This window comes from Sminthopsis crassicaudata, chromosome 4 (genome assembly GCF_048593235.1).
Source record: "Sminthopsis crassicaudata isolate SCR6 chromosome 4, ASM4859323v1, whole genome shotgun sequence".
NCBI lineage: Eukaryota > Metazoa > Chordata > Mammalia > Dasyuromorphia > Dasyuridae > Sminthopsis > Sminthopsis crassicaudata.
Window position 1 is genome coordinate 165332528 of NC_133620.1, and position 12976 is coordinate 165345503.

A 12976-nucleotide genomic window follows, 5' to 3' on the forward strand; every position below is an offset into this window, starting at 1 on the left:
ACATATTCAAAGAGTTGAACTAATATCTTTCTATTTCTACTACTTTAAGTTGTCCCTATCTTTCTGTTCACACAGTTACACACTGTTCACCCTAGTTTATTTGGATGGATATGTCTTAGTTTCTGGGGCCACTATGGACCTGTAAGAAAATATCCTCATCCCCTCTGCTTCTCCCCTCTCTGCCCCCCCCCACCCCGGCAATATAATCACCTGTTTTATCTCTTGCTTGGATTACTGTAATAAACTCCAAGTTGCTCTCCCTGACTCAAAATTTTGCTTTCTCTTATTCGTTTTCCACATAGCTACTAAAGTGATTTTCATAAAGCACAGGTTTGAGCATATCACTTCCTACTCAGCATGGCCTCTATGGGCAAATAGAAACTCCAAATTTATTTTAAACCTTCTATAAAACTCATTCCTGACAACCCTTCTAGCTTTCTATATTGCTTCTCAGTTCTGTATAATTTAACCAAAAGAGCTATTTTATTCCCTTACACAATGTCTTCTGTCTCTTTGCCTTTGCATTACCTGATTTCCACATTGAAAAGCAATCATTCCTCACCTTTGTCTCTAAGAAAGCTTTTGTTTCCTTTCAAATTCAGGTCAAGTGAAACTTTCTACATAAAGTTTTTCCTAATCCCCATCAACTTCAAGTGTCCTTCCCTCAGTTATTTGTGATATATTTATTTATATACATGTTGTATCCCTTGTTGAAATATAACTTTCCTGAGGGCACTGGCTATTTCATATCCATCTTTGTGTCTGTGACACATTGAGGTAATTCCTGGCACATGGTTTTTAGAAAGTGCTTATAGATTTATGACCATCATAATTTTTAATATTTTTCACCTTAAATCCTTTGGAAGGGGAAGTGGAAGATAATGAAATAGTACTGCTTAATTAAGACAATAAAAAGCAAGTAGGAAATAAATTTACAGAAAACTTTTGCAAGTGATCTAATTTGGCCAGATCACCTAAGAGTATTACCAAATGGAATGAAGTGAGAGACCAAAAAAAAAAAAAAAAAAAAAGAAAAAGAAAAAAGAAAAAAATGGAAAAGAAATATTAATGTTTCCATAGGCTCATAATTGAGTACAGAGGCATCTTATTTGATCTCTACCATCACAATCTTTGATTTGATGTATTTTTTAATAATGATTTTTTTCTAAAAGGATATTAAAGACCAGGAAGATGGAAAGAACATCCTGATTAGACCAAATATACATGTAGAAAATTATTGATGGGGGACATATAATATCTAAGGTTTGGGACACTTAAAAAATCAGATCCTATTACTCAATTTTAAGTTTTATTCAAATTATTTACTCATCACTATTACTCAAAAATGAGATCAATAAAATACCACTAACTACTATAATTTACATTCTTTCTACTCTATAAAATCTGAATTAGAATGATTTGTGCACCCATCAGTCAGCAAGTATTTATTAATCACATATGTCATGACAGATCATTTTTGAACAAAGTAAGATAAAATAATAAGCAAACTATTGCAAATTGTATTTATTAGCAGGCTATGTCTTGAAGTCATACAACTGTATGAACATGAAGAGAATGCAAGATCCTACTTTGTAAAAATAAATATTTTATTTGTAGAACAAAATGACCCCTTAGACACTCTGAATCATATGTTAATTTATATTAAATTCTTTTGTTCAATAGCCCTCATTAAGATCAAGAGAAAATGTACTAACCAGTGATGTTTTTCTCTGATATAGATGATGTCTAGTACAGAGTTCAAATGAAAAAAAATCAATACTCTAAAAATGATGAAATCTTCCAAGTGATCCAATTTGCTGATGAAAAGTGCATAAAGAGCAGGAATGTTCAGGGGGTCCTAAATGAGATTCAGCATAACAATAAAAGGTAGATAAAGAATAGCTATTGACCAGATTGTTTTATGTAGATGAATAGCCAAAAAGTTGAACTGTGTGTGTGAGAGAGAGAGAGAGAGAGAAAGAGTGTGTGCATGTGCACATATATGCACATTGACATACTTGACAACTTGCCTTAAGTTACATATTTTTACTTAATAAATGTTTATTCATTGTCTGTGTTTATGTGTACATATACACATCCATAGCATAATCACTAGTAGACAAAAGATTTATCTTATGATTAAAAATAAATAAAATTACAAAATTACCTTTGAGAAATTGTTTGGTGTTTTCTGAAACAAAGGCTAATATTTTTTTCATAAATAAATTTTTTCTGGCAAAATAATATATTCACACATTATTAAGCACCTGTCATGTGCCAGGCTAGGTTTTGAGCATAAATGAATAAAAATGATAATATTCACTACCCTAAAGAATTATACATTCTATGTGGGAAAATAGGTGTACATGTATACATATAAGAATATTAAACTTCATAAAAGTAAAAGCAATATCCTTTTGAGAAGTGAGGCAGTCATAAAAATGTTTATTCTACTGTCAGAGAATCTAGATTCAAATCTATCATTTAGAACCTCTGTGATTCTGATGTTTAATCTCTGGGCTTTAATTTCTTCATTTATTAAAAAAGCAAAAGATATTTGAAATAGGTGGCATCTGAGATCATTTTTTGGCTCTAGTTTTGGGATCATTTGAATAATTTGAAACATAATAACAGCTACTCTCTATAAGATTTATTAGAGTTGAACTTGAAAGATGTTAGGGACTCTAAAAGACAGAGGTGATAAGGAAATGCATTCCAGGTTTGGGGGCAGTCTGCACAAAAGCATTGTATGGATAGAATTTGGTGGTTAACGCAGACAAGAGACAGAATGCATGATGGTAAGTCATATATAGTATTACCTGCAAAGGAGGCTGGAGCCAACATGAGAGGGACATTAAATAACAAACAGAAGAATTTGTATTTGATTTCAGAGGAAATGAGGAATAAGTAGATTATTGAATTGTGAATTGATGTCATTCTTTAAGAATGGTGGCATGGCAGACTTTAACAGTGCTGTGGAGGATGAATTTGAAACAGAAGAAATGTGAGGAAAGATGCTCAATTTGAAGGGTATGGAAATAGTTTAGGTTAATAGTGAAAACAGGCTAAATACAATGGGGGCTTCATGATTTGAGAGTGATGGATGGAAGATATGTTGGAATAGTAAATCAAATAGATTTGTCAATGGATTATATTTGTATAATGAAGTAGAATGAGGTGTTAGGGATGATTTCAGTTTTGCAAACCGAATAGTTTTCTTGACAGAAATAGGCAAGTTCAGAATAAGAATAGTTCTTTTTTTTTTTTTTTTTTAGGGGAAAAAAAATTTTCACATTAGTCATGTTGTGAAAGAATCAGAACAGAAGGGAAAAACCATGAGAAAGATAAACACAATAACAAAAAAAATACTATTGTATGCTTCAATCTACATGCAAGCTCCATAGTTCTTTCTCTGGATATGGATAGCATTTTTTATCCTGAGTCTTTTAGAATTGTTTTAGATTATTGTATTACTAAGAAGAAGAATGTCTGTCAAAGTTAATCATTCATACAACATTGCTATTACTGTGTACAGCATTCTCTTGGTTCTGCTAATTTTGATTAGTATCAGTTCATGTAAGTTTTCCCAGACTTTTCTGAAATTATTCTGCTCATCATTTCTTATAGAATAATAATATTCAACTGCATTTATATACACAATTTGTTCAGCCATTCCCCAATGACCATCCCCTTGATTTCCATTTATTTGCCTAACAAGGAAAGCTGCTATAAATATTTTTGTACATATGGGTCCTTTGCCATTTTTAATGATCTCTTTGGGATACAGCATGGTTTGATAGCCCTTTGGGCATAGTTCTGAATTGCTCTCCAGAATGGCTGGATCAGTTCACAACTCCACCAACAATGCATTAGTGTTCCAATGTTTCCACATCCTTTTCAACATTTATCATTTTATACATACAAATATCCATCCATATATATGTGTATATACATATGTTTATATATATATATATATGTATATAATTATTTTCTTCTTTCTTCAATCTATTTGGAGTATTAGTAAGTTATAAGGTACCAACAGTTTCATTAATGTAGAGCCATAGTTCCCTACTGTTTTGCAGAATGGTTAAATCAGTTATAGCTCCATCAAAAATACATCAATATATTTAATTTTCCCATATTACTTAGCAACTTATGTAATTTTCCATTGTTTTTCAACTTTTTCAGCCTGATAGATTTAAGTTGAAATCTCATGCATTACATTTTTCATTTGAATAATCATTAGTGACAGTACATTTTTAAAATTTACCAATTGATACCTTGAATTTCTTCCCTTGAGAGCTGTGTTCATATGCTTTGCTTAACAGTTGGAAAATGGTTCATTCTTATTCATTCTAAATAATTCTTTCTTATTTATAATCAATATAATTAATTCCTTATTTTGGAAAGTCTTAGAAAATTTTCCCAAAAAAATTGCCCTCTGTTGTCAGTTTTCCTAATAATTTTAGTTGCATTTTAACTAATTTTATGTAATTATAATTATCTATTTGACTTCTGTGTTCTTCTTAACTTGCTGTTTGCTAAAGGATTCTTCTCTTACACATTGATCTAAAAGGTAATTCCTTCTAATTTGCTTGATATCATCTTTTATATCTAAGTACCGCATTCATTCACTGATTCGTATTCAAATCCTTGTTACATGTATTGATATATTCATCTGTAACTAGCTTCCAGTTTCCCCATTACTTTTTGCCCCTGTAAGAGGGATTTTTTGCTTTTACTAAATACTTGGCTATTTTAGTTTTGCTTCTGTATGTTGTAGGCCCAATCTGTTTATATTTGTTCATAGTGTTCCTTCTTTATTTTGATTCTCTGTGTTTAGGTATCAAAACCATAACTGTACATAAAAAGAATTTATTAGGATTCCTTATCATATTTGTTCAAATAATGTATACAACATTGGAAGTAATTAATTTTTGAATGTTTGATTGAATTAATTTGTAAATCCATACATTTCTATTTCCTTTGGGAAGCTATTTGTGGCATGTTCAATCTTTTTTCTAAGTTTGGATTATTTCTCTACTTTTTGTTCTATAAATCTGGGCAGCTTGTAAATATTCACACAATTTAGGTGAGCAGTTTTATTAACATACAAAAGGAAAATGTTATTTAAAAATTTTTTTCTTATTAATTATGCATTTCATTTTAATACTGATAATCATCTTTGGCTGCATCATAGAAATTTTGGTTGATGGGCTATTGCTGTCATATTTAATGAAAGTATTTATTGTTTTTCTCGTTTTTCTTTAATTCATCAGTTTTTAAATATTCAGTTATTTAACTTCAATTATTTTATTCACTTCTTTAGTGGCTTTTAGTTGAACATACATTTTATTGTTCTGTGGTAATTAAAAAATGTGATTTTCTGTATGTTAGTGAAGTTTAAGCCTGGTCATAAAGTCAATTCTTGTAAACATGTCATGAATAGCCAAGAAATGTCTATAAACATTTATATTCATATTCAATAATCACTGGAGGCCCATCATCTTGAACATTTCAAAAAATTTACTTAAATCTTTAGCTTTTTTCTAGTTTGGGGATTTTTTTTGCTTATATAAGTCTAGGTTTAAAAGGGAAAGATTATTTCTCCCTATAACTCATTCAACATTTCTTTTAATATTTGGATGCTATTCAGTCTAGTAAGTATTATTATTAAGTTATGTTTTGGGTATCTTTCAGCATAATGAAATTTCTTTTAAAAATCTCTTTTATTCAAGCAGATTTTTGCTGTTGCCTTATATAAAACCATGACTGCTATTCCTACCTATTTATACGTTAGCTAAATCATGAGATTTTGCTCCCATACTTTAATTTTAATTATGTGTGAATCTATTATTTTATTTGTGTTTTTTAAGCAATATTTTTTTAAATTTTGTTTTCTAATCTATTCTGTTATCATCTTCTGTTTTATGGGTAATGTCATCCCATTCACATTTTATGATCATTAATTAGATGGTGCTTTCTATACAATATTCTTATTTTTTATCTTTACAAAGAAGTGGCTGAGAAGGGGAAAATATATTCAGAACCATTCTTCTGTGCTAAATTAAATCTATTCCATTCCCCTTCTTTTCTTCTACTTTTAATTTTAAAACACAGATTCTGATATTTTCATCTCTTTAGAAGCTTCTTTTCATAATTAACACTTCATCATTAAATTGTTTTCCTTAGGATTCATAAATTCTTGAATATATTAGTGAACATACCTTCGCTTTAAAACCTTCATCCTTTCTCCCTGCACACTATTAATTCCCTGTTGAGTAAAATGCATTCCTGTACTAAAAATATGTTGGTGTGTATTCCATTTGACTTTGACTGTTTAAAATCAGAGCTTCCAATGATACCTAGACAGAAAAAGAATACATGAAGGATAGATGAAAATAGGTAGTGTCTCCAGGTAAGGTAATTATGTAGGAATTTTGTGTTGAAGAGGATAAACTTCAGGGTCTATCTCAAAGAATGTGGGTCAGTGGTAGAGAATGTTAATTCATTATTATTATCATGGAGATATCATTTTACAGGCCAATCTCCTTTCATTGCTGAGCCTCCAATATTAACTCAATAAACATTTATTAAACACCTATTTTATATAAGACATTGGTTTAGGTGCAGGGAAGACAAAGAAAGGCAAAACAGGCCCTGCTTTAAAGGAACTTGTCTTTGAATGGATATGTTCTTTGCTTGTAAATTACTAGATATGGAAAAGCTTTATATAAACTAGTTTGGTTATTGGCTAAGAACCTCAGACCAATGGTAACCCAAATTATCATCATCTTCTTCCTTTTGTATTTTGCATTTTGAGGGGAGGCAATTGCGGTTATGCAACTTACCCAGGATCACACAGCTAGTTAGCTAATCTGAAGGTACATTTGAACTCAGGTCCTCCTGACTTCAGGGCTAGTGCTCTATCCACTGTGCCACCTAGCTGTCCCTAACCCACATCTTCTAGAGTATCTCCATTCCAAATGCTACTAGATAAATCAAGTACAGTTTTTCAGAACTTTCCAGAAAGATCATATGGTTATAGAATTAGTTCATGGAATGCTGCAAGTGATCTTAGAGATATATTGAATCCAACTGCCTCATTTTCTTAATTTACAGATGAAGAAAATGTGGCTGATGAAGAAGTTTAAATGACTTGGCTAAACAGCTAATAAATAAATTAGGCAAGATTTAGATTCAGGTCTTCCTGAATTAAAAAAAAAAAGCAATCTATACACTATGCAACTTAGCTGTCTAAGGTTAATTTAACTTTTAAAAATTATTATTCACTGCAATTTTCAAAACAAACAAACAAAAAAACAAAAAACAAACTAAAGTGACATATCAATTATTTTAATTACTTCAGAAAACACTTCTAAAGATTATAAACTTTTTAACTACTATCTTGTCTACATCTCTTTATATTAATTCCCCAGCAGCAAGTGTGAGAGATTTATATTCAGGTCCAGCTTTTTAACCCTTTAGCAATCACAAAATTTGTACCTGAGAAAAGATTGGTGTAAGATGGTCTTCTACACCTGTACTCATATCTTTTTCTCTGGGGAAGGCTTGAAGAACAGTATTCTGACTCTAGCCTCAGATCCTATCAGTAGAAAACCTATTTAAGATTTTAGACATAGTATTTCATTTTTTTCATGACCATATTTGCCATGTGACTTCAAGCATTATATCTATTCATGGGAAATAAATCAAGCCAAGGATTTAGTGGGGGTGACTAATAGACTTGTTGTAATGCTAATGTTTTCCTTTAGTGTTCAGATGGTGATAAAATTTTATAACTTCTGTGCTAGGTAGCAGACTCCTGTTGTTATCTTGATTGTATGGGTTATACTAAGTTGGCTCATTTCTTCTTCAGTGATGGAATTCTTCCTATATCCAAGACATCTACCAGCTTCTGAAGGAAGATTTCTGATTTTTCTTCTCTTATCTCTGATTAGTTATCTATTTATCTCCTACTTCTGGCTACCATTTACTTTTATTTAAACAGTGATTCACTTTTATTTGATCTATCACCAAACAATCTGATGATCATAGAAAGTGCACATATTAAAACTGGGGGTAAGTTCTGATGCATTCCCAAACCAGGGAACAGAATCTTTGGGGTCATACTTGCTACTATTAGACTGGCTACATCACCTACTGATTACTATATATATGACATATGTATGACCCCGTGCATCCAACCAGAACTTTTTAGATGAAGAGTGGTTTCTATCTATTGTATCTTTTTTTATATTTACCCCCTTGCAATATAGTTGTCAAGTCAATGGCTATCTGGTGGTGCTGAAGGCTACTGATTCAGACTTGAAGTATACTCTACTGATAGCCAAAGTTGATTATAAGCAAAGAGAGAGTTAAAACTATAACCTTGGGTCTTTGAACTTAGAAATTAGTTATGAAGAGTTTTTACATGCCAAAAAAGATTATATTTGATCCTAGAAAGAATAGGGAACTACAGGAATATATTGCATGGGGAAGGGTTCTCTGACAAAGATCTGTTTCTTAAGAGAAATAACCTTTGAAGCCATGTGAAAGATAGTTTGGAGTAGGGAATGGTTTCAAACAAGATCACATAGGAAATGTTTTCAGTAATCTAGGTTATAGTTTATCTTGAAATACAACCGTGATAGTATGAATGATGAGACTTTTCTAAATGATGTGTAGATATCCTTCTTAGGTCTCTCCTTCACTCAGATACCCTCACTGGCTCCCTCTAGCTCATCATACAAATTCCACAGCTAGATATTGAAAGGCCTCAATAGTCTGACACCAATAGACATTCTCATCCTTATCATGCTTTTCCAGAAAGTGTCCTAGATAAACTTTAGGATATTTAATCATAGAATCAAACATTTTGGCCTAGATAGGAACGTATGTATTATCAATTTATAGTTAAGGAAAATAAAGCCTAGAAAACTCTAATGATTTATTCAGGGTCAGAGATCATGTCAGAGGCAAAAATTTGAATCTAGATTCTCTGAATCCCAGTGCAGGGCTCTTTATCAATGGAGAATACTGCTTCTAACCAATTTCTGTCTCATCCTTATTTCTGTTTTCATGTCTTTGCTCATGCTACCCAGGGTTTTTTGGAAAGTACATTCCCTCCTTCTCAAACTATTGAAGTACTTTCCTTTAAGGCAAAACTCAAGTACCATTTTATCCTTCAAGTAATTCCAGACTCTGCCTCCCCACGTTCTTGAGTTAGAACAATCTCTATGACCTCCTATCCTAGACCAAATCAGAATGGTAGCATAGTATAGTGGATAGGCATTGGATTTGGACTTAAGAAGGTGTGAATCCTAATTCTGCCTCAGAGTGTCTGTGTGAAGACACTGGGCAATCAGTGGACCTCTGCAGACCTTAGTTTCTTCCTCCACAAAATAAATGTTTTGGACATCATGATTTATAAAGTATAAATTGATGCTTTTAGTCTTAGAGCTTTTTATCTTGGTCCCTTGTTTATACTTACTTCTTTTTTTTGTATTTCAATTATTGGTATCTATAACTTCCTCATAGATTATAACACATCATGTATATGTGTATTTATGTATATATATATATACATATATATATGTTTCTATTATTGTTGTTTAGTCATTTTGATCTCTTCATGACCCCATTTGGGGTTTTACTGGCAGCTCATTTTATAGGTGAGGAAACTGAGGCAAAAAGGATTATGCTTGTCCAAGATCATATAACTAGCAAGTGTCTGATTTCCAATTTGAACTGAGGTCTTCCTGACTTCAGATCCAGGGTCTTTTCACTATACCACTTAGGTACCCTTTGTATATAAAAATCCATTCATCTATTTTTCTATCTATCATTTATTTTTTTTATCTCAAGATTCTGACATTCTTCTTAGCAAATAGTTTTTAAATTTTTGTTAAATTTACAAATGAACTAACATGTTCTCATTGTCTTTGATTACAAAAATTTATTGAGCTACAATACCACATATATGGCCTTCTTGCTAGGGGCTGTTGAATGAAGTCATTGGGTAACTAGCAGGACAATGGGTCCATCAGTCTGGAATTATGGGAGCTAACAGTGCATTCAGATTTACATAGACAAGAAGTTTTCTACATACCAACCAACAACTACAAAAGGAACTTATATGATGTGAAAAACTTGGAAACTTTCACTTTAAGTTTTGATACAGTATTCTAATATTTGTGAACTCAATGTAGTACATATAATTTTTTTCCTTTGCAGTAAGTATGCATTAATGTCCTTGCCAGAGAAAGCTTGTAATCTATGGATACATACATAAATAACTAAAACATCATATAGCATCTATGGATACATACATAACTAAAGCATCATATGGCATTTTCTTCTGCAGAAGTGAATTCACATGCCCCAAAGGAGCAAGTAGTTATAGGGAGAGTTGATAAATAATTTATTTTTTTGATGTGTGGTTATGTAATTTACCTCATGTACATATATCCTGTAGAAGACAGGATATATTAATATTAATTGTAGGGAAAGGACCATTTATTATATAATCTGTATATCACTCAGGCTGTTGAATAATACTGTGTATTTGTTAAGCGAAAATATTTATTGAATTATAAACTTTGCCAAAACAAAACCAGAAAAATACTTAAATAGTTTACACTCATCTAAGCAAAACAAAAATTAAACGAGCACCAACAATCAGTTGCACTTTAGTTTTATTATGTGAAAAGGAAAAAGTCTAGTGAAATATAATAAGCCAAGATATTTTGTAAATGTGATTAAAATGATTTAGGGCAGTATCAGCAGAGCATACAATTTGTAGGGAAATGTGATATCAGATAATTCCCAAAGCCTGTATCAGCAACAAGGAGAGAGAGGGTGTTGCTATATTAGCTAGCAATCAGAAACAAGCAAGACAACTACTATTAGAAAATGATACACCATACCTCATAAACTGGAACTTAGTCTAACTTTATACCCAATGAAAACAGCTTTGGTCAAAGTGTTACTTTATTAATATTACAAGGAAAATTTATTAAATGGTGTTTTTTCCTTAGGCAGGAAGAAAATGAGAATTAGGCTTTTCTTGGAGATTGCCAACCTATGTGGGCAACCTATGTGGTAGGAACCAGTGCACACAAATGAAAATTGAATAAATAAGGAGGGGCAGGATTGTTACAGCTGAGATATTTCACAAGTTCTTGGGAAATTTTGGAGATAGAAAATGAAGGCAAGAAGAATATTTAAGAATACACATCAGGGATAAAAGAGTAGTGGAATTAAAAAAGTAAATGAGCCAATAAGGGTGTTGATTAGAGCAGAGTTAACTAATATTATTCCTTTGTAATATCTGCCAGAAATTTTGTTTTTAGTAATATCAGAGAGACATACAACTGCCAAAACTCTGAAAACCATTATGACCTGGCCAAAAAGAAAGAATGATTCCTTTTTTCACCTTCTCTAAGAGGTTTGTTAATTACATTTAGTTTAGTCATTTAGTAATACTTAATAAAGTGAATAATTTAGAAAATCAAAAATAGCAGGAGAAATGAAAGTGAAATTTCTCATTTTAACTTTTATTCTTGTTCAGAAAACAAATTCATGGTTGAAGAGCCATTCTGTAAGATTTTGCCAGTGACAATGAGTTTTATAGCTTTCCTAAACCAAGGGTAAAAGAAAGCATAAATGAGGGGATTCACAGCTGAGTTATAATAAGCAAACCAACAGCAAATTTCATACACATAGGCAGGGGTTACAAAGCCAAGAAATGCATCAATTAATGAGTCAAGTGAGTAGGGTAACCATGAAATTAGAAAAGCAATCACAGCAATGCCTAGTGTTTTTGCTGCTTTTCTCTCCCTCTTGGCTACTCTGGCTTTGTAACTACCTGAAGATGAAGATTGACCTTTACTACTTGTGTTTTCAATCTTCCTAGCCTGAAATTTTGCTACAAGAAAAATCTTAGAATAAAGAATAATCATAACTAGACTGGGTATGAAAAACAACAAAAAATCTATTATGATCCAGTTTTGATTCACAGCAATCTGACAACCTCCCACACAAGTGAGAGCACTTACTAATTCCTCCAGTCCATCATCATTGATACCTGTGTAAAAAACAGAACCACTGTAAGACATAGTGATGGTCCAAGAAAGAGCAATGCATAGTCCAGAAACAGAAATGGTGAACTTGGTTGGATAAACCAGAGGGTCTGTAACAGCAATATATCTATCAATAGAGATGAAGCACAAGTGGAGGAGAGAAGTATAACAAAATGCAACATCAAAAGTGGTATGCAGTTTGCAGTAACTTTCTCCAAAATACCAGCAGCTCTCTACTGACCTCACCATGCTGAAGGGCATCACAGTGACTCCCACCAAAAAGTCAGCAAAAGACAAGGAGGCAATGAGAAAATTGGCTGGAGAATGCAGCTGCTTGAAGTGTAAGATTGAAATCATGACCAAAAGATTTCCCAAGACAGCCAACAGAACTCCAGAACCAAAGGCCAGGTAGAGAATGACTCGGGATCCAAGGGAATAGGGAATCTGAATGCAGGATCCATTGATGTTCTCATAGCAGAACTGTACAGCTGCAGACAGGGACACATTGCTGTGGCTCATGATTCTTCTGAACCTTTCAATGTTTATATTTCTTGTGATCACACAGAGCCTTACAATGGTAAGAAAATAAGCTGGTGTCCATACAAAAGATACCATTTATACCTTCAAAACAGTAGGAAGTTTTTCCAGGTTAAATATCTGATCAGAGGCACAATTATCTTATACAATTAGTTGTTGATATTGTTGCGTAACATTAATAACTGAGAAAAAAAGTAAGCCATGAGTTTTGACTCTTGATCTTCTACAAAAAGAGATCTGAACCTCTAAGAAACTGTCTTAAGTAAACAGCAAAAAATTGTGATATTACCCATATAAAGGGGCACCTTTTATTAATATTCCCTTTTATCTGATCCAGGTTTTTCCCCAAGCATTCT

At 32.3% G+C, this 12976-nt stretch overlaps 1 protein-coding gene across 1 annotated transcript; it reads right to left on the reverse strand.

Annotated features, from left to right (window-relative positions):
- Positions 1-11558: 11558 nt before the first annotated feature.
- LOC141540664 (trace amine-associated receptor 6-like) lies at positions 11559-12602 on the reverse strand. Its single transcript, XM_074264686.1, has one exon. It carries the CDS (start codon positions 12600-12602, stop codon positions 11559-11561), a length of 1044 nt encoding a protein of 347 aa, XP_074120787.1.
- Between the last annotated feature and the right edge of the window lie 374 nt (positions 12603-12976).